The 23,811-nt window shown below is 43.0% G+C and overlaps 1 protein-coding gene across 3 annotated transcripts in view; it reads right to left on the reverse strand.

Moving 5' to 3' along the window:
• The window catches only part of LOC143148321 (homeobox protein caupolican), a 205,498-nt gene that overhangs the window by 46,430 nt on the left and 135,257 nt on the right, over positions 1–23,811 (reverse strand). For all 3 annotated transcript variants that reach the window (XM_076314567.1, XM_076314569.1, XM_076314568.1), the window contains exon 4: positions 100–458. In XM_076314567.1, coding sequence (XP_076170682.1) covers positions 100–458 — 359 coding nt within the window. The remainder of the gene's footprint in view (positions 1–99; positions 459–23,811) is intronic.

A 23,811-nucleotide genomic window follows, 5' to 3' on the forward strand; every position in this document is an offset into this window, starting at 1 on the left:
GGAACAAAAGCGACAAATGAAACATTCAGCGCGAAAAAGTAAGGAAGGGGGACGATGGAAGAGATTCACGATGGAATACTCGAAAAAGGTGTTACTCACCGTTTTCCTCGAGGCCTCTCCTCGCCTCCTCGCCGACCCTGTCCCCTTGATTGTCCCCCGCGAGATCGTCCTTTTCCTTGTTATCCTCCGAATCCGTGAGAACCGCGTCGTCGTCGTCGTCGGTCTTGTTCTTTGGCTCCCAGGTCATCTTGTTCTCCTTCTTAAGACGCCTCCGCGCGTTGGCGAACCAAGTGGAGACCTGCGTCAGCGTCATCTTCGTGATAATGGCCAGCATGATCTTCTCGCCCTTCGTAGGGTAGGGGTTCTTCTTGTGCTCGTTCAGCCAGGCCTTCAAGGTCGCCGTGGACTCCCTCGTCGCGTTCTTCCGCCGCGCGGCCAGGTCGTATCCGGCACCGTATCTGAAAATATCCGATCTTTATTCCACTTTGTTCCGTTGCTCGTCGAAATCGCGACTTTACGTCGTTCTCGAGTCACGAACTATAATATACCTGTCAACTATTCGATCTCAGTTCGAATTTTTCGAGAAGGGGAGTTTCTTTGTTCGAAAACAATTGTACGTCGTTCTCGAGTTACAAACTATAATATACCTGTCAATTATTCGATCTCAGTTCGAATTTTTCAAGAAGGGGAGTTTCTTTGTTCGAAAACAATTGTACGTCGTTCTCGAGTTACAAACTATAATATACCTGTCAATTATTCGATCGTAGTTCGAATTTTTCGAGATGAAAGTTTCTATGTTCGAAAACGATTGTACTTTGTTTTCGAGTAACAAATCATGATACACCTATTCGATCGTAGATGAATTTCGAATTTTTCGAAATGAAAGTTTCTATGTTCGAAAACGATTGTACTTTGTTCTCGAGTAACAAATCGTAATACATCTCTGAACTATTCGATCATAATTTGAATTTTTCGAGATGAAAGTTTCTTTGTACGAAAACGATTGTATGTCGTTCTCGAGTTACAAATTATACCTGTCAACTATTCGATCGTAGACGAAGTTCGAATTTTTCGAGATGAAAGTTTCTTTATTCGAAACGATTGTATTTTGTTCTCGAGTTACAAACTATAATACACCTCTCAACTATTCGATCATAATTTGAATTTTTCGAGATGAAAGTTTCTTTGTACGAAAACGATTGTACTTTGTTCTCGAGTTAGAAATCATAATACACCTGTCAACTATTCAATCGTAGACGAAGTTTGAATTTTTCAAGATGAAAGTTTCTTCGTTCGAAAACGATTGTACGTCGTTCTCGAGTTATAAATTATAATACATCTGTCAACTATTCAATCGTAGACAAAATTCGAATTTTTCGAGATGAAAGTTTCTTTATTCGAAAACGATTGTACGTCGTTCTCGAGTTATAAATTATAATACATCTGTCAACTATTCAATCGTAGACAAAATTCGAATTTTTCGAGATGAAAGTTTCTTTATTCGACAACAATTGTACTTTGTTCTCGAGTTACAAATCATAATACACCTCTCGACTATTCGATGGTAGACGAAGTTCAAATTTTTCGAGATGAAAATTTCAACAATTGTACTTTGTTCTCGAGTTACAAATCATAAGGTACTTCTCGACTATTCGATGGTAGACGAAATTTGAATTGATCTAAATGAAAGTTTCTCTGTTCGAAAACCAGATTTACTAGGTTAACGAATCAATTAATATTTACTTTGCAATAGATTTCATTTTCTTATTTTACGATAGATCTCATTTTCTCATTTTGCAATAGATTTCATTTTCTTTCCACGTGTGCTCCTTTCTGTGTCACAACCGAGAAAGTGTCTCGTACCCTGTACACCAATGAGTTAATATTGTATTGGTAGTTTATATACATATTCTTTTGTGCTTCATCTTGTGTATACCATCCAATGGATTGGTATTCTACTGAAAATTTATATATATTCTTTTGTGCTTCGTTACGGTGCGATAAGTCGTCGAAACAAAGGGTACTTTCAGGGATTTCAAGGGCTTTGAAAAATATCGGAAAAGGCGAGTGGTCGCGTGGACTTCCGGAATATTTGGACGAGGTGCTCCGATCGACGCGTGGAATCAAAATTACTACTATCTATTATTACTATTATTACTACTTGTACTTTTCGAAAATTTTCAGTAATGTAATTTATCCTCGACCGAATTCAAAAATCACCCCTTGATTTTTATTCGAAAGTTTCTCTACCTCTTCAACAGGAATACCCGAAAAATCGTTTCGGTGTGTTTACACAGCTCGAGAATCGAGTATCATAATATTGTACAAACTTTCCTCTTACTAATTTCACCTAGCGAAACAATGTACAACGTACCGATCCACGAACAATCATTCTCTTATCGCGATACTCTCTCACTCGAGACAAGATCGGTTCACCCTGTTTACGAGATCAGTGTATCACGATAGAATAATTTACACTGTACGTGAAATATATAGTGTATCTCACATTCGAGATACTCGGTAGCGACCACGAGCCAGACGGTTCGAGACGCGAGTAAAAGTAGCGAATCCCCGACGCTAACGTTAAGATCGAGCGCGATTGTATCATAAATAAATATTAATAATTACATCGGTAGAATTTCCCCGAGTAGGAAGCGTGTTACACCTCCGAACGTTTAATCATTTCGCAGATCCTTGTTTACAAAGGGTTATTACCCGTAAAATAAAGCGATTACGATTCCAACCACGAGTGTGTTCCCCGTTTCGTAGTTTCTTGTTTACAAAGAGTTATTATCCGTAAAACGAAGCGTTATAATTAGTAATCTTAGAGCAGAGCTGCCGTGAGTAAACGCGAGGCTACTGCAAAACCAAGAGTGACAAGATATATATATATATATATATATATATATATATATATATATATATATAAATGTTAGTGGACAATTGTTGTGCAAAATGGTCCAGGTAAAATCTCAGGTAAAAATTCCTCGAATTGTCACTCGTGGTTCCGCAGAGTTACGAAATCGTTAGGTACTCGAACGAACGAAGACACTCGACTCGTCCCGATACGAAATCCCATCATCGTCGTTCTCGTCGTCGTCCTCGTCGTCGTCGTCGTCGACGTCATCGTCCCCCGGCTCGAAAAGCGTAATCATTGTTCAACATTTGTCGAGCCGAGGCACTCCGGCTCGAAAAGTGGTATCCTGGCGTGGAGGGTGCGAATTCCCCGCAGATTCTCGCGAGTCCGAAGTGGTTGCGCGCGAGAGACCCCGAGCTTCCTAGATTCGTTCGGCCGCCCTCCGGCCTCTCCTTGTCGGAGCATCGAACCCTCCGGGACAGGGGGCGACATCCTACTGGGTCGAGGGTGATACTCCGGCAAATATATACGGAGAATAAACCCCCAGCGGCGGCGTGATTCCATCGAGCAACCCCGGCACTCACTCGCCGTAATGGCGATTCGATCGATCCCCTCTTCGCTCTATGTGTACGTATACTACTCTCTCTCTCTCTGTGTGTGCTTGTGTTCTTCGCGCTCCCTCCGTGGTCCGCGCGAGGGTGTTATAGGTATGTACTATTATATACCGGAGCCTAAAATACCTATCGACGATCCATCGGTGGTGGTTGGGCGTCGTTGGCGACGCTGGTGGTGTACCCCCGTGTTACCAACGACGTTGTACCCGAACCGTGACGCGGACCTGACGCGCACCGATATTCGGGGATCGGTGTCGCGGTGATCGCGACAGGAGGGGGAAGAACGACGTCCAATGAGAATCGTTTCGGGACGGTTTCACGCTGGATACGAGTACCCGTGGAACGGTACGTACCGGAGACGATGGTCGTCCGCGCGACAAGTTTCCGCGAACGGGTTCCATACGACACGGAAACGAATAATGTCGTGGGATGCGTTCATGGAGCGATGGTGTTGGGTATATAAGTGAGATTTTTCATGGATAGGAGGAATTAGGGGACGAAGTCCTCGAAATCAGAGGGGACTTATGATACAAATGCACGAAGTCTGCATTTTCGATGATACTTGGAACTTTGCGCGAGATTCTTCGATAAGTTGAGGAATTTGCGAGAATGTTTCCAGAGCTTTGAGAAAGGTGTGTAAAATTTTTGTATCGCTTCTTTCCGCTCTTAGGAAATTCGTGTGAAATTTTCACTGCCCCGAGAAGTCGGGGTGAAGTTCTTCATCCCCCTGAGAAGAACGCGTGAAAATTTTAAAGCTTTAGGAAATTCGTGTGACATTTCTGGAGCTTTAAGAAATTCGTGTGAAATTTTTGAAGTTTGTAGGAACTCTGTGAAGATTTTTGAAGCTTCCAGGAACTCTGTGAAGAATTTCAAAGCTTCCAAGAACTCCGTGAAGATTTTCAAAGCTTCTAAGAATTTCGTGAAGATTTTCAAAGCTTTCTAGAACTCCGTGAAGATTTTCAAAGCTTCCAAGAACTCCGTGAAGATTTTCAAACCTTTTAAGAACTCCACGTGAAATTTTTGAAGCTTCCAAGAACTCCGTGAAGATTTTCAAACCTTTTAAGAACTCCACGTGAAATTTTTGAAGCTTCCAAGAACTCCGTGAAGATTTTCAAAGCTTTCAAGAACTCCGCGTGAAATTTTTGTAGCTTCCAACAACTCCGTGAAGATTTTCAAAGCTTCCAAGAACTCCGTGAAGATTTTCAAAGCTTCCAAGAACTTCGTGAAGATTTTTAAAGCTTCCAAGAACTCTGTGAAGAATTTCAAAGCTTCCAAGAACTCCGTGAAGATTTTTAAAGCTTCCAGGAACTCCGTCAAGATTTTCGAAGCTTCCAAGAACTCCACGTGAAATTTTTGAGGCTCCCAAGAACTCCGTGAAGATTTTCAAAGCTTTCAAGAACTCCGTGTGAAATTTTTGAGGCTCCCAAGAACTCCGTGAAGATTTTCAAAGCCTCCAAGAACTCCGTGAAGATTTTCAAAGCTTTCAAGAACTCCGCCTGAAATTTTTGACGCTTCTAAGAACTCCGTGAAAATTTTCAAAGCTTTCAAGAACTCCGTGAAGATTTTCAAAGCTTCCAAGAACTCTGCGTGAAATTTTTGAAGCTCCCACGCACTCCGTATAAAATTTTTGAAGCTCCAAGGACTCCACGTGACATTCTTCATCCCCCCAAAGAGTCCGCGTAAAATTTTTAAATCCTTGAGAAATTCATGCGAAATTTCTGAAGCTTCCAAGCACTCAACGTAAAATTTTCAAAGCTCCGAGAACTCCGCGTGAAATTTTCGAACGCCCCAAGAAACTCATGTGAAACTTTTCATCCCCCCAACAATACTGCGTAAAATTATTCAACTCAAAGACTACAATGTACAATCCACCCTGGAATTTCAATTTCTACTGCACACTCTGCATTTCGAAATGTTATTATACATCTTCACGATAAAGTAAATTTTAAAAATTAATTAAAAAATCGACCCATCGTCATTTCGGATCATTGTAATCCTTGTATCAGTGATTTCAAGAATTGTGAAAAAACAACGTAAAATCAAATTCGCGTTCTACGAGGGTCAATCGTGATACGTGACAAACGAGCAATACAACTAGAAGAATCTCTCGTTCTCGTTGAAATTAATATTCACTGGTTTGGTAAAGCCAACCCTCGAAGACTCCGTTTCGAGCCGACGCTCGGTATACGTTCGTCGATACGACTCTCCGAAAGTTGCTTTTTACTTAAAAATAGGTTTACGACCGCAATTTCGTACAATCCGGGGAGGACTTTTTTTCCGTTACTTTTATTGCAAGAGAGGTTTCACGGTCCGAGTTGTTCTCGCGCAGGTATAAACCGCGTTCGAAAAATAGTCGTTTCGGTGGTATCTTCGTCGCGAGGTTGAAACATCAAAATTTCAAAACTGTTTTTTTCGCGACGCGGGACGAAGCTTCTCGAAAACGGAAGTTTGGAAAAAATTGGAATAATTTTCATCATATAAAAGCATTATTTGCCTGTGTGAATACGAGCGAAGTATTCCGAGAAGGGTCGAAAGGGCCTGAATAATTAAAATGCTTCTTCTCCGAAAAGGAGCACTTGTTGTCTACATAAATCTTAACAAACCGTTCAACTATTGATTGATCGTTTTTACAACGCTTCAATTTTTATAACGTTTCAATTTTTATAACGTTTCAATTTTTACAACGCTTCAATTTTTATAACGTTTTAATTTTTATAACGCTTCAATTTTTATAACGCTTGATATTTATAATGCTTCATTTTCACAATGCTGCATATTTACAACGCTTCAATTTTTATAACGCTTCAATTTTTATAAGGCTTCAATTTTTATAAGGCTTCAATTTTTATAAGGCTTCAATTTTTATAACGCTTCAATTTTTATAACGCTTCATTTTTAGAACGCTACATTTTTACAACGCTTCAATTTTTATAACGCTTCAATTTTACAACGCTTCAATTTTTGTAACGCTTCAATTTTTATAAAGCTTTATTTTTAGAACGCTTCAGTTTTTATAACGCTTCAATTTTTATAACGCTTCATTTTTACAACGCGTCATTTTTAGAACGCTTCAATTTTTATAACTCTTCAATTTTACAACGCTTCAATTTTTGCAACGCTTCAATTTTTGTAATGCTTCAGTTTTATAACCCTTCAATTTTACAACGCTTCAGTTTTATAACCCTTCAATTTTACAACGCTTCAATTTTTACAACGCTTCTTTTTATAACGCTTCAATTTTTATAACGCTTCAATTTTTACAACGCTTCAATTTTTATAACGCTTCGTAATTTTCACAACGCTTCATTTCTACAACTCTTCATTTTTACAACGCTTCAATTCTTATAACGCTTCGTAATTTCCTTCATTCCCAACAAGAGTTCGTCCGGGTCGGAAAAGACCCGACCGCGACAAAGTCCGAAGTTCCCCGTAACTCCGTCGATAAATAACACCAGCCGAGGTTGAATAATGGGAAGTTTACCACGGGAAGATTATAAGTGACGTTTCCTCGAGACACGGTATACGCGAGCGAACAAAGCGGAACGTTGCACGGTTATTTTATCGGGCGCCGTAAATCCGTGGAGGAAACGAATTCGCCGATTCGGCGTTCGCGATAAATAAAAGCTCCACGAAAGAGAAACACACGTGCGCGCGCGCGTGCATACACACACGTCTATACACACACACACACACACACATACGCACACGTGGACCGTACAAATAGAGAATGAGAAAGAGACACTCCCGATGTACCGTCGAAAATTTTACGGCCGGTTTCTGGCTCTCGTGCGCGGGAATCTATCGTGTTTTACGTCCTCGCCGGACGAGATCATCAACGTTGGAGAGGATCCTTTTTACGCGGGCACCGAGTTTATTCGAATGGAGACGTTTTCCGCTTCTAAATCGCGCTTTACGATCGCGCGGGCCCATCCGACCCGATACCGTTCGGCGAGCGCGACAAATGGCCCGATGAAATCTTCCGTCTCGGGGCTATAAGTTTAGACGCGATCTAATCTCGGCGTTTCACCGTCCACGGAACGACCGCCGCTGTCCCCGAAAATATTGCCCGACGTTGCGTCGACAATGCCGCTCAATTTGGAACCTCGAGGACTACTCGAGCGAGCCGCGAACATCCTCGTCCCTCGGTCCTCGTAACTCCTCGGCTAAACGTTTTCCTTTATCTCGACTCTTAAAAATATATATATATATATACACACACGTGCCAACAACGGTCCACGTATCGATGCATACCTATGCACATACCTGTGTACGTGTGTATATAAATCGAAGAAGCCTTGGGAGCCCAGACTGCGAATTAGATTCGAGGAAGAAACGATATCAAAAAGGGGGGAAGAGAACCCGGAGGTAAATCGCGGGAAAAGCGAAACGATTAGGGCTGCTCCGCCTCTCGCTACGTGGAACCTTGAATCGCGTAATTCCCCCTTTTTCGAGTCCACCCCCTCGTTGGAATCGCTCCTTTTCCCTTTCTCTCTCTCTCTTTCTCTTTCCATCTCTCTTTCTATCTATCTTTCTATCTATCTTTCTCTCTATCTATCTGTCTATCTTTCTCTCTCTTGTTGCTCCGTATCCAAGACAGCAGATGACCGCGTCGACGCGAACGAAGAAGCCAGCGATCCCGAGGATCCGGACTCCTGGAACTTCGAGGACGTTTCACCCTCTATTAAACTCCCTCGGACAAGGGAAAGGCGGCTGCCGAGACTCTCTCGCGTCTCGCCAATAAAATCTGTCTCTTTTTTCTCTCCTCCTTGCCTCTTTTCTTATTTCTTTCCTGGGTTTCTTTTCTTTCTTTTTTTTTGGTTTCATCGGTGGAAACGTACGATCGATTCGACGATCGATCGGGGGTGACTTTGGAGACGAATTTTTCACGGAAAGATTCGAGGGTGCAGCGCGCGGGAGTTTTGCGAAGTCAGCGTGTCTCGATTGATTAATCGAGTAGGTTTGAGACTTGGCCATTTTTAGATACATTGTTACGTACACTGTTAGCTGGAAATTTGGTTTTCGTAGTTGGTACGTGTTTTGAAATGATTGGAATTTTCGTTTTGTGTACTTCTTTCGGTTTTTTTTTGTAGAAATAGTAGGTTGTTCGATAAGTTTTGTCGGGTTTTTCTATTGTAAAAAATATTATGACACTTCAACTTTGAATAAGTGTAAATATATGTTCAAGAAACGGTAGTATCATGTTTAACAAAATTAAACGACGAATCTAATAGCCCCGTTTCTTATCGAACGATCAAACTTATCGAGACAAACTTATTATTTCTATTGTAATTTCTACAGTAGTTGAATGACTCGTGAGTGAATGCTGTAGGATAGACAGATACGATTGACTATTTAAATTAACCATACGAATAAAAATTCCACGTTAATAAAATTAAAATATCCGATTGAGGGTACGACGCGTACCACTGACTATCTTAATCCTTTTCTTTATAATTCGTTCAAAATAAACGTACCGCTTAGAAATTTCTACGAAAAGAACTAAATTATGGAGAACTTATTCCCAAAAGTAGAAAGACGAGAAAAAGTATGAAAATTACACCAACTATAATTTCATTTCCACTCAATACTCCAGATCAGTCAAAATTTATTTCTAAAAGTACAAAGACCAGAAAAATTATGAAAATTACTCCAAGTGAAATAATTCCATTTGTAATTCTAATACTCCAACTCGGTGAAAATTTATTTTCAAAAATACAAAGACAAGAAAAACTTACATCAAGAAAATCACACCAAGTGGAACTATAATTTCATTTTCACTCTTAATACCCCAACCCAGTAAAATTCCTGTGGTAATGTCATTTATTTCCAAAAATACAAACACCAAAAAAACCATGAAAATTACTCCAAATTAAATAATTCCATTTATGTTCCTACTACTCCAACTCGGTAAAAATTGATTCCCAAAAGTACAAATACGAGAGAAACTATAAAAATGACACCAAGTGAAACTATACTTTCATTTTCACTCTTAGTACTCCAAAATTTATTCCCTCCAAAAATACAAAGACCAATGAAACCATCGAAATAGTCCCAAGTGTAACTCTATAATTCAATTTCCACTCTAAATACCCCAACCCAGTAAAATTCCTGTGATAATGTCATTTATTTCCAAAAATACAAAGGCCAGAAGAACCATGAAAATTACTCCAAATTAAATAATTCCATTTATGTTCCTACTACTCCAACTCGGTAAAAATTGATTCCCAAAAGTACAAATACGAGAGAAACTATAAAAATGACACCAAGTGAAACTATACTTTCATTTTCACTCTTAGTACTCCAAAATTTATTCCCTCTAAAAATACAAGGGACTACAATATAGTCTCAAGTATAACTCTATAATTCCATTTCCACTCTAAACACCCCAACCCACTCAAAATCAATTCCCAAAAACCCAAAGACCAGAAAAATGATAAAAATCACCCCAATGGAACCACTATAATTCCATTTCCACTCTCGATACTCGAACCCAACGTACTCGTACTTCTCCATCGAGATCTCCGTACCCCGTAACACGTCACTCCTCTCCCGTTATCCAAGATCGAAACGTGAAATCGATCCATGGTAAACGTGCTCTCTTCCCGTAATAATTTCCCGTCCTCTATGGGCGTTATCAACCCCCACGGGTTCGATACCGGCTTGGTAATCCGTCAAACGAGCAGACGCGAGTTCGACGGCCATCAGGCCGGGCAAAACTGTTTCCCGTCTCTGTGGAACTCGCTCGTCCCGTTCGTCCCGGCAATATATCAAAATCACGTGCACTCTTTGATCCGATCAAACAGACGGTGCGAACGAACGAACGAACGAACGAGCGAGCTCGATATAAAGTTGTAAGTTCGACTTTTCGAAAACGAAACAACAACTCGTTCCACGAATGCTTCGGAAGTTAGAAATTGACAGGGAGGCCGTTGCGCGCCTCCAGATTTAATCGACGCCACCCCCGAGGGGTGGTTCCCCCCCCACCTTCATTGATATGCGCAATTTCGACCGCCTCCCACGCGCGGAGACCCCGCTGCCGCGCAATTATCCGCGCGCGCGTACACACACACGTGTGCGCCTCTCTCTCGCGACGGTTTCACGCACACAACGGAGAGACGAACGAGCACGATTTACATACTAAGTGCGACGTTGCGTGCCGCCGGAGAATCGCTCGGATGTATCGACGCCGATCGTCCCGTAGAGACGTACGAGCGTCTCTCGGCCGTGCAACTCGATGCAATGCAGATGCAACTCGTGAAACGGTACGAGAGCGGTGAAGCCAACGGGGCTACGAAAGCTCGCATCCAAACGCTTAGATCACAACGACGGAGATCCGTTCGTAAAACTCCGCGACACCGGTCTTATCGTTTCTTCCGTCGCGATCCGTGCGCGTACTCGCGATGTCCCGGGGCCCGGATCGCGAGGAATCCAGGCTGCGTGGGTTCGACTCGTGACCGCTCGTCTCGATCGACGGTGAACCGCGATACTTCTTCTCGTGATTTAACATTCTCGTTGAGCATTTCTAACATCAGGCTTATTGGGAGATTTTTGAAGAATTTTTCTATTTTCCAATTTTCCAGTTTTCCAATCTTCCAATTTTCCAATTTTCCAATTTTCCAATTTTCCAATTTCCAAACTTCCAATTTTCTAAACTTTTCAATTTCCCAATTTTTCCAATTTTCCAAACTTTACAATTTCCAAACTTTACAATTTCCAAACTTTACAATTTCCAAACTTTACAATTTCCAAACTTTACAATTTCCAAACTTCCAATTTTCTAAACTTTACAATTTTCCAAACTTCCAATTTTCCAGACTTTCCAATTTTCCAAACTTCCAATTTTCCAAACACTCCAACTTTCCAATTTTATCAAACTTTCCAATTTTCTAAACTTTCCAAGTTTCCAAACTTTCCCATTTTCCAAACTTCCAATTTTCCAGACTTTCCAATTTTCCAAACTTTACAATTTTCCAAACTTCCAATCTTTCAAACTTTCCAATTTTCTAAACTTTCCAATTTTCTAAACTTTTAATTTTCCAAACTTTTAATTTTCCAAACTTTCAAATTTCCAAACTTTTAATTTTCCAAACTTTCAAATTTCCAAACTTTCAAATTTTCCAAACTTTACAATTTCCCAAACTTTACAATTTTCTAAATTTTCCAATTTTCCAAACTTTCCAATTTTCCAAACTTTCCAATTTCCCAAACTTCTAATTTTCCAAACTTTCCAATTTTCCAAACTTCCAATTTTCCAAACTTTCCAATTTTCCAAACTTCACAATTTTCTAAATTTTCAAATTTTCCAAATTTCCAATTTTCACCCTTTCCCGCTTTCCAATTTTCCAATTTTTTCAATTTTCCAACCTTTTCAATTTTTCCAATTTTCCAACTTTTCCAATTTCCCAAATTTTTCCAAATTGGAAAATCTACCAAATTTCTTTGAAAATCGGAAAGTTTCACGAATAGTTACACTTTAGGCGGAAGGGAAGTGAGAAAATGGCGTTTGACGCTGTTTCGAGCTTCCGGGGACACGACGGAGGATATTTTCGTATTTTTTTCGAGAAGCGGTGCAGGAAGAGAAACGATAGAGTTATGGGCCGCGAGCGAGTGACGCGTTTCGTCGACGAGGATTTCGAAGCGTACGGTTAACTTCCTTGGGGTTACTCTTGCATTCGAAACACTGCAATGGAGAATAAGTATTCACAGGTCTCCAGATACGATCTTTATAAAATTAATGAACGTTTCGTATATTTTCGGAAAGAATAATTCGTTCCTATGACGAGGTTAGAAATAACAATCTCCCGGAAAATTAACAGACATGATAAATCGATGCGAGTATCTGCAAAGAAAATACTTCTTCTTAAAATTTAATGGGTAAAAGAGCAGACTCTAGTCTCCAAATACCTGAAGATTGAAAACAGCTGAAATCGATACGACAATCTATCTTTATTTAAAATTCCCCCCTGAAATTCAAAAGAATAAAAAAGTACCACGATCTAAGAAAATCTTCCTGAAATTAATTCTCCAACAGTGAAAATCCCAAATGAAATTTTCCCTTCGTCGAAGCGAAAATTCCTCCCTGAAATTCCAAGGGGTTGAAAGAGTGCATTGGTTGCACTCTCGCTTCGCCCCGAATTGCAATTTTCCTCTCGGTTCGTGTTCCCTGTCGGAGCGCGACGCGACTCCGTGATAAAATCGGGTAAAATGGTCGACGAGCGATCGACGATTCGATGGATCGACGAATGGTTCACCCTGCCGTGGGAATTACTCCGTGAGCGGAAGCCCGGTGAAATATTTTTCACTCTGCTCGTCCCCCGAATATTCCGTTCGGCGAGTCGTCGCGATTCCATCCACCCCCGGTCGTCCCGTCGGCGGCGTCGGGGACGAAAATGTACGCAAATTTCGAAACGCGAAACACGGACGGGGTGGACGACGAGAAGGGCGGGGAAAATAGTGGAGAAAAGAGAGGATCGTCGAATATCTCCGTAGTGGAGGTAATAACGACGACCACGCGGGCCAAGGAAAGGGGGTGGGGCCGGGGACGGGGAGCCGCGTAATACTAGACACCGGGGCCACTCGAGCGACTCATTAGGGGCTTTGCATATGGTGGCGTCAACCTCGAAAGGTTAACCAATATTGGCAGAACGCGCGTAATTACGTCCTCCGGCCTCGTATAGCCGTGTATATAGCTCCGATAGTTACGCCCGGTCCCGGATGTGCAAACGCTTCGTACCTACCTACCTACCTACCAACCGACCAACCTACCAACCGACCAACCAGCCAACCTACCTTGCTCGCACCGCGCAACCTACCGCCGCGTCTGCTCCGCCGTTGCATCCCGACCCGACCGACGACCCGCCCCCTCCGTGTAACCGCGACTCCCGCGTTAGACGACGACGACGACGACGACGACGACGACGACGACGACGACGACGACGAGCCACCTCTCTTATCTAATCCGACGCCGTTTGCCCCTTTTTCTCCTTTTTCGCGAGTACGCGCAGCCAAGTCGCCCGTTTCGCACACCGTGTCGGGACGTACGGACAGGATTCCTGATCCGAAGGAACCAAGACCACGATTACGGAACAGGGTCTCCACGTTGCACGGATCGTACGTACGTTTGGGAATTATCGGAACGATTTGCGGTGTTTTCAACGGTTGGTTAGTCGATTGGTATTCGGGTGGATGAAATTGCGGAGGACGATTATGAGAATGTAGACTTTTCACCGAGATGGAGTAACGATGCACGAATGCGGTGTGGGTATTGGTTTCTTGGAGGAATGTGTGAGTGGGTTTTTATGGGGGATACTGGTGTATTGTAGAAAGATTGTTGTGGGTAGGTATGGAAGAGGTTGGTGTATTGTGGAAAATTTGGGTGGGTATCTGTGGACGAGACTAGTGTATTGTAGAAAATTTGGGTGGGTATTTATGGACGATACTAGTGTATTGTAGAAAGGGTGAGTAGGTAGGTACGGACGATACTAGTGTATTATGGAAAAATACGATTGGGTATGTGTACAAGATGTTAGTGTACCATAGAAAATGTAGGTGGGTATGTATGGACGATACTAGTGTATTGTAGAAAGATTGTTGTGGGTATGTGTGGAAGATGTTAGTATATTGTGGAAAATTTGGGCGGGTATGTGTGGACGAGACTAGTGTATTGTAGAAAATTTTGGTAGGTATTTATGGATGATACTAGTGTACTGTAGAAAGGGTGAGTAGGTAGGTACGGACGATACTAGTGTATTATAGAAGAATATGAGTGTGTATGTGTACAAGATGTTAGTGTACCATAGAAAATGTGGGTGGGTATGTATGGACGATACTAGTGTATTGTAGAGAAGTGCGAGTGGATATATATGGAAGATACTAGTGTATTGTAGAAAAGTGTGAGTGGATATGTATGGACGATACTAGTGTATTGTAAAAAAGTGTGAGTAGGTAAGTACGGACGATTACTAGTGTATTATGGAAAAATACGAGTGGGTATGTATACAAGATGTTAGTGTATCATAGAAAATGTGAGTGGTTATGTATGGACGATACTAGTGTATTGTAAAAAAATGTGAGTAGATATGTGTGGACGATGCTAGTGTATTGTAAAAAATGCGAGTGGGTATGTATAGAAGATGTTAGTGTACCATAGAAAATGTGAGTAGACATGTATGGAAGATACTAGTGTATTGTAGAAAAGTGTGAGTAGGTAGGTACGAATGATACTAGTGTATTGTAGACAAATGTGAGGGGATATGTATGGACAATACTAGCGTATTGTGAAAAAAATGTGAATAGATATGTGAGGACGATGGTAATGTATTGTAAAAAAAATGCGAGTAGGTATGTACAAAAGATGTTAGTGTACCATAGAAAATGTGGGTGGGTATGTATGGACGATACTAGTGTATTGTAGAGAACTGTGAGTAGGTAGGTACGAACGATACTAGTGCATTGTAGAAAAGTGTGAGTAGGTAGGTACGAACGATACTAGTGTATTGTAGAAAAGTGTGAGTAGGTAGGCACGAATGATACTAGTGTATTGTAGAAAAACACGAGTGGATGTGAATAGACGATACTAGTATATTTTACCAAAATGTGAGCCTGTACAAACGATACTAATACATTGTAGGAAACTGTAAATGGGCACGCACATACGATACTAGTATATTACACCAAAAATGTGAGCTTGTACAAACGATACTAGTACATTGTAGGAAACTGAAAATGGACACGCACGGACGATACTAGTATATTATACCAAAATGTGAGCATGTACAAACGATACTAGTACATTGTAGAAAACTGTAAATAGACACACATAAACGATACTATTATATTATACAAAACAGTGAATGGGTACGTAAGGACGCTACTAGTACGTTATAGAAAACTGTAAATGGGTACGTATGAACGATACTAGTACACTACAGAAAAATCCGAGCAGATATGTACGACACTACTACATTATATAAAAATGCAAATGTATGTACACAAGGTGTTAGTACACGCTAAACAAATATGTAAAAATACTCCTTCAAACCCAGACCTACGATTCCTCCGGTATTGTGTTCACCCGACGAACGTATGCAAATGTACGTGGGTGTGGTCTACGATGGCGTACGAAATCAGCTCCGTGGATAGTTTCAAAATACCAAGTTGTTTAAAAACATCGGATTGGCCACAAGAAAATCACTCCCGACCGCGCAGATGGAGAACCTATCAAGGTCGCCGGTACCCGAAGGGACGATCGAGGATTCGTTGTACGCTCTTACGAGTGTAACGGTGGGGGTTTCCACGTGGAGGAAATTACCTAACCGATCGTTAATTTTACCATTGTGTAGACAACTCGAGGCTTCTCCGCTTTGTTATACAAATTACGAAAGAAACCCGTTTCTATTACGAAAGCTCGCTATTTGTGTTTTCGCGTCGGTATCGATCAAACCGTGAATTGTGCTCAGACGTGTGCCACGAGACGAACAAAATGGATATTTGTCGTCTCTCACGGTACCGTGGATACCATAACCGATGCCTATTGTGCCTAATGGACGACGAGAGACTCGATAAAGACGCGATATATCGCGATAAAGATCAATGTACCAAGGATGAGTTCACAAAATATCCTTGATGGTGAACTGTGGAGAAGCTTGGGGCACAAGTGAACGAATATTGGGTGGATTTTTAACGAAAATTTCAAATATCCATAATCGATGGAACTGTTGCTATTTGGATAACAACCCTGATCTTGGATCTCGACCATTATCCACTGTATCTAATGAGACAACTCGAGACTCGTTAAAAGAGCTGAAGTTTTGGCTTCCTAAAATCCTAGACAGAGTTTGCAATACCCGACAGACGACTAACACGTGCATTTTTCAAGTGAAAAATGTTAACGGAAGTCTTACCAATTGGTCGACCAATTTTAGCGACCTCGAATCTTACCCATTACCCAATCTGTCTAATAGGATAATACGAAGCCTCGATAAAAAAAAAGACAGAATACTGGTGTCTTAGTATCCCACACGGTAGTATAATTGTACACCGGGTGCATTTCTAACGAAAACTTGAAAATTAGAAACTTTTCGCTATCTGATTCACCGTCACCTTACAACAAACCTCGACCATTATCCTGTATAATTTTTCCAACGAATGACTCGATGGAGAAAGTTACAACACGTAAAGCAATTTCCACAAAAAGTACAGTGTACTCTGTGAATATATGCTAATACAGCCTATGATAGAGTTTAAAATATAGAAACGCTCGTACACAATCTCAACTAAAAGTAAAAATACCAAAAATCGAACAAAATGTTACCAATTGCTATCCAAATTTCAAATCTCAATAATCGAAGAAACTGGACAAAAAATGAGCGATCGAGTGACTTGTTCGGTAGGTAGTTAGGCTCCACGAGCGTGTCTATTTTTAACGAAAGCTCGGAGTAGCGAAAATTAGCGGGAGGGACCGTGACAAATTTCTTTTTTAGGGACGACGAATCACGGATCGCTGGAATCGCAAGATGGCCAAGCCAGGAATCGACCTCGACCGTTAGCCAGGTCCAAGGGTACCGGGTTTACGACCGTGCCTGCCGAAACTCCAAGACAATACACCTTCCGCGTGTTTTAGTTCTAATTACGCGGCCTTTGCGAGACCTACCTGACCCGAGGAACCGATAGCATTGTTTTTTTTCTTCCACCGAGATCGGAAGCGAAGATAAAACCTCGACGCTGAGAGGTTCCGACGATTTTCACCCGGTGATTGTTATCTAGTTGTTATCCGTTTCGTCGCGAACCACGGACTTCCGTATCGGTCCACAAGACGAATTTTCGCGCACGAAACGAACCATCGACGTGCACCTAATATTCTGTGCACCGGATATTCCCAAACAACCGTTCCTCGATCTCCATCGGGGCTACCGATCGCAGAGGATCTCGTTGAAGCAACAAGGATCCTCGTTGCAACGCTATTTTCCACCGACCGGGATATTCGAGAGGTTATCGCGTGGGAAAGTGGCTCAAGGAGACCTTGGAAAATCGATCGACGAGTTTCAGATCGTCCTGGATGAGAATCGAGTCGCATTCCTGCGCGTCGAACCCGCTTGAATCGCCTCCTGGTTCGTTTAGTGTGTAACGGATCAAATATTCTCACGCGCGAGACGTTACTCGTGCTTTTTGTTGTGTGTTACTTTTTAACGAGAGTCCTCGGGGTACGCGGTTTTTTCTAGGATTAAAGCAATTATTATAAACGGTGCTCCCGTATTTACTTCGATCATCTTACTAGGGGCCATGGAGATGAAGAAAAACACGTGGTCCCGTGCGAGCGGGTGATTTTTTCTACCTGAAGACTCCAAGCGTGCACGAGCGGAATAACGCTTCGAGAATCAACATTCTCGCACTGGCTGAGTATACTTGTAATTATTTTGCGCTACGAGCATCTCTAACCCTTTCCACGGGACGAGATGTACGTCTAATATGAATTATTATTTATATTTGCATTATAAACACATGAGAATATTCAACGAATTGATTACTAAAGATTTGTTTCAGAGAGAGAAGTATTTGCAATTGTTGATTAACGTTAGAGTGCACGATACACTATTGAAGAAACAGTGAATCAGCAGAAAGGTCAATCGTTGCGATATCAGCTGTTCACGGGAGAGGCGACGCGTGGGTCAGAACGGACCCGTACCTTAGGAAGATTCTACCATTTTGTCGCGCACTTCTCGATCGCTCGAACGATCCAGCGACGGTGTGATCGAACGATGCGTGAGTTTCCCCGGGTCAGAGATGACCCAGACGTGGCAGGGTTAAAAGTAACGAGAGAACGACGCTCGAGCTTTACGGAGCGATCGTATCGCCGAAGTCGGCGTCTTTTCCGGTCAAATTCTACGCGGACGAGTGAAAGTCTCTCGTCAAGATCGTTCACCTCGGTTGTCGATATTACGAGAGCCTGTCGAACGTCTTAAAACAAACACAACCGATTACCGGAATATCGAGATCGGTACTATTGGGTGCTGGTAAATTGGCGAGTCGAAGGAATGCAGTTGGATGCACTTTTATCGGGGAGACTCTGAACAGTTACGATTTTCCAGAAACTAACGTTTTTGGAGTCTGTTGTACTTTGGTGCTTCGTGGTAAGAAATTAGAGCAGTAGAATTTTTCTTGGTCACGTGACGACACGTTTGTTATTTTATCGATTATTTATAGTACCTAGAGCGACGTGGAGTAGCTTTGAAAAACGAAAGGAACGGTAATTTAATTTGTACTTTTTTTCTAAGGCTACGACGATACTCGGTGCATCGGAAACTAGAGCACCAGAACCCTTCATTCGCCCTTGCGAGGTCACGTTTACTATCTTAGTTTTCTATAGCACCTATGGTGCTATATTAATAGTGCTGATCTATATAGCAACCAATCTGAAACAATTTTTATTCTTTTCTCATGCTACTCCGACGCTCTATCTGCGCTTCTAAAACTAGAGCAATAGAAAACCTAACCCCTGTGACGTCTGCCATCTTATCAACTGTTTATAGTATCCAGAATCCCTGATTTTAATTTTAATTTTTTTCGTACACTACTCTGAAAATTCTTTTCGTAATTCTTTCGCTCAACGCTTCGAAAACTAGAGCACTACAAACCCTTCTAACCCCTGTGACGTCTACCACGCCTTCTCATCAACCTATAACCCTTGATTTTAATTTTCATTCTATTCTCACACTACTCTAACGCTCTATCTTCGAAAACTAGAGCACCAGAAACCCTTCTAACCCCTGTGACGTCTCCCACGTCATCTTATCAACTCTCTATAGCACCTATAACCCCTGATTTTAATTTTCATTCTTTTCTCACACTACTCTAATGCTCTATCTTCGAAAACTAGAGCACTAGAAACCCTTCTAACTCCTGTGACGTCTCCCACATCTTCTCAACTCTCTATAGCACCTATGACCCCTAATTTTAATTTTCATTCTTTTCTCACACTACTCTGACGCTCTATCTTCGAAAACTAGAGCACCAGAAACCCTTCTAACCCCTGGGACGTCTGCCACGCTATCTTACCAACTCTCTATAGCACCTATAACCCCTGATTTTAATTTTCATTCTTTTTTCAGGCTACACTGACGCTCTATCTTCGAAAACTAGAGCACCAGAAACTCTTCTAACCCTTGTGACGTCTCCCACATCTTCTCAACTCTCTATAGCACCTATAACCCCTGATTTTAATATTCATTCTTTTCTCACACTACTCTAACGCTCTATCTTCGAAAACTAGAGCACCAGAAACCCTTCTAACCCCTGTGACGTCTTCCACGTCATCTTATCAATTCTCTATAGCACCTATAACCCCTGATTTTAATATTCATTCTTTCCTTACACTACTCTAACGCTCTATCTTCGAAAACTAGAGCAGCAGAAACCCTTCTAACCCCTGTGACGTCACCCACGCCATCTTAGAAACTCTCCGCGCGGTGCACCGACGGCGAAAGTCTCCCGACGGAACGCCGCGGTGCCGATTTTCCACGACGCGATCGTGTCCCGTCGTCGACGACGAGTAACTACGCGTCGTAAAAATCTCGCCGCGGGCGAAACGACCATTAGCGTCGATTTCGGTTTTTGTCGTCGTCGCGTCGTCGTCGATCAACCGTGGCTCGCGGATACGCGAGATTTTTCTCGTCGATACCGATACCGATCGACCCGATCGGGGAAAAATCGCGGCGGCAACCGGTCCTAGGGGAAAAAGCTCACGAGCGCGGTTTCGCCTATCCGTAGCGGACGTCTGTATCCGACGGCGAGATAAAAAGCGGTATCTCCGCGTTTGGCTCGGAATTGAGTTAGCTCGAGCCACGGTTCCGTTCGATCGCGTCGAGTTTCATCGTTTAACGACCGAAGAGGGAACACGGAGTCGATCGCGAGCCGATTTTCACCGCGCGGCGACATTTTCACCGCGTGCCCCCGATTTTTCCACGCCTGGAACACCGACCACGCGACGATTAGCCACACCACCTCGTTATAAATATTCATCGAGGAGCTTGAAAGCGAGGAGCCACGATCACCGACGTGGAGGGTCGGGAATTTCCCGAAGAAGACCCACGCTTCGCGAACGATTCTTTATTCAACATCTGCGGGTACTTTCGAGCCGTTACGAGAGAAAATGAGCAACGAGCAGGGGTAGGGGGGTGAAGGGTGTCATCTTCGCGAAAAATAGCGCGGAGAAGCGAAAGAACTCGCGGTGTCCGCTCGTTTCGAGGACGAAGATTATTCAGAGTGTCTTAAAAGCGGGGTGATCTTTCCAAACAGACAGGACGAAGTTTGTCGTATCATTGTTTTCTTGAAAACGGGGTGAAGTAGGTCGATCTTTTCAAAAGACACAATGAAGTTTGTCGTATTACTGTTTTCTTGGAAGTGGGGTGAACTAGGTCGATCTTTTAAAAGAGACACGAACGAAGATTGTCGTATTACTGTTTTCTTGAAAACGGGGTGGACTCGGTCGATCTTTCCAAAGAGACACGACGAAGTTTGTCGTATTACTCTTTTCTTGAAAACGGGGTGAACTAGGTCGATCTTTCCAAAGAGTCACAACGAAGTTTATCGTATCACCGTTTTCTTGAAAACGGGGTGAACTAGGTCGATCTTTCCAAAGAGACACGACGAAGTTTGTCGTATTACTCTTTTCTTGAAAACGGGGTGAACTAGGTCGATCTTTCCAAAGAGACACAATGAAGTTTATCTTATCATTGTTTTCTTAAAAGCGGGGTGAACTCTTCTCAAAGAGACACGACGAAGTTTGTCGTATTACTGTTTATCGAGTTTCGTTGCATTATCGAACAATACAGTCGCATCGACAAATCAATTCGTATCGTACAAAATGGCGAGCGTCTTTGTACCAACCTGTACACTTCGTTACAAATTACACCGTGTAAGTTACACACCCAGCAATTCGTTACTCGAAGAAGCTACCAAACGGAACGTTCCCGAGTAAAAACCAAGTACACCATCATGTCGACTTTAAACGTCGTTGAAAATTACATCGAACGGGATCGTTCGAGCGAAAGTCTGCTCGTCGTTCCGCGCGTTTACGACGAAACGAATCCCGTATTTCTGTCGATGGTTTCCTTCTCGATCCACTCGCGAACGAACGACCAGCTCCGTGGCAACGTTCTCCAAATTTCCACATCGTTGAAGAAATGAAAATCCAGACCCTGAAGAAACACAAATCCAGCCCTGAAGAAACGCAAATCCAGCTCTGAAGAAACGAAAATTCGTCCCTGAAGAAAAGAAAATTCAGCCCTGAAGAAACGTAAATCCAGTCCTGAAGAAACGAAAATTGAGCCCCAATGAAATGAAAATTCGTCCCTGAAGAAACAAAAATCCGTCCTTGAAGAATTGCAAATCCAACTAGACTTTCTTCGTTCTGAAGAAACGAAAATTCAGCCTTGAAGGAACAAAAATTCAGTCTTGAAGAAACAGAAATTCTTCCCTGTGAAACGAAAATTCAGCCTCGAAGAAACGAAAATTCGTCCCTGAAGAAACGAAAATTCAGCCTTGAAGAAATGCAAATCCAGTTCTGAAGAAACGAAAATCCAGTCTTGAAGAAACGAAAATTCAGCCCTGAAGGAACAAAAATTCATCCCTGAAGAAATGCAAATCTAGTTCTGAAGAAACGAAAATCCAATCCTGAAGAAACGAAAATTGAGCCCTGAAGAAACAAAACTTCGTCCCTGAAGAAATGCAAATCTAGTTCTGAAGAAACGAAAATCCAATCCTGAAGAAACGAAAATCCAATCCTGAAGAAACGAAAATTGAGCCCTGAAGAAACAAAAATTCGTCCCTGAAGAAATGTAAATCTAGTTCTGAAGAAACGAAAATTCAGCCTTGAAGAAACAAAAATTCGTCCCTGAAGAAACGAAAATCAAGTCCTGAAGAAACAAAAATCTGTCCCTGAAGAAACGAAAATCCAGTGCTGAAAGGAAAACGAGGAGTATCGTAACTCTGACGCGACGATTCCGAAAACAGCTCTCGGTTTCCTCGTTTCCCGTAATCGGGACGGCCTACAGGTTGCCGATCGAGTCGGCTGGAGTTTCGAGCCGGTCGAGACCGGCGATTTCAGCCCCCTTGATGCTCGTCCGCTCCGAAAAGCCTAGCACCGAAGAACAATAGGTCGGCCCGTCGACGAGGAGAGCGTCCGCGGAGCCGCGAGACAAATACACGGGCAAGGGGGGTAGCGACGACAGAGGGAGACGAGAGGGCCGTCGTATTATTAAGCGAGTAAATTAATAGAGGCCTCCGGAATGGAGAGGACGAGTAACGGAGGAGGGTCGCGAATTCCACGATAAACAATGCCTACTAACGCGGTACGGGGGAGTTTTGCGCGCACACACGGCCGTGGATACGCTCGGGGTGTGGAAGGTGGAGAGGAATCAAACTACGTCGGTGGGAGCGTGTACGCGCGTTCGTGTGGACACGAGGGTTGCCGAGCAAAGTAAGTAAAGCACCTGTGGGAGCTGGCTCGCGTTCGAGGGGTGGAAGGAGGTCGCTGGGCGTCCGAGGTGGAGGAAGGCCGAACGCGAGCAAGAGGAGGCAATTGGAGAGAGAGAGAAAGAAAGAAAGAAAGAGAGAGAAGCGTTGCACAGGAGAGTGTAACAGAGCAAACTACCCAGAGAGTGAAAGAGAAAGATAGAGAGAGAGATAGAATAGAGAGTAGAGAGGCCTGGCTGGCGAACAGGCGAGCCAACCCCGGGAGGAAGCCAATCGATAAACTCGCTCGCTCGCTCTCCTACGGAGAGAGACCTACTGCTCTCCCTACGCGAGCGATGCGACTATATATACCAGACCAACCTGGAAGCCTCCATTACGTACGCCCACTCGGCTGCCTACAGCCATTTTGTAACCGTTCGCCGTGCACGGTTTCTCTCCGATCACTCGCTCGCGTTCGCTGGCTCACGCTCGCGTTCGTTGCCTCTCGCTCGCTCTCATCCCCCTCGTGGTCCACGGGTCGAGGAAGAGGGACAGGGGGCTCCCCCACCCCATCCTCCTTCGCGCTACGTGGCCGCGATCAAAGGAATCCGACGAGATCGGAGAGAGTACCCCGGACTCGATATCGGATTCCATCGTTCGCGATTTTTATCTTCGCTCGAGCGGGCCTCCGCTCCGCCTAATTATCGATTCGAATTACGGAATCTTTCCCCGAACGTGAAACGCGATATGAAAATACGACGGGCTCGTCGTACCGTGAGGGGTACTTTCCAAGGAGTAAGTGGGGGGTGAAGAGGCGAAAAAAAAGACGAGATTTAGATTTACGAGCGACGAAGAGGAATCGAGGGCCCCGCGGAACCAAGTGTTTCCAAT

The sequence above is a fragment of the Ptiloglossa arizonensis genome, chromosome 6 (assembly GCF_051014685.1).
Source record: "Ptiloglossa arizonensis isolate GNS036 chromosome 6, iyPtiAriz1_principal, whole genome shotgun sequence".
Taxonomy (NCBI): domain Eukaryota; kingdom Metazoa; phylum Arthropoda; class Insecta; order Hymenoptera; family Colletidae; genus Ptiloglossa; species Ptiloglossa arizonensis.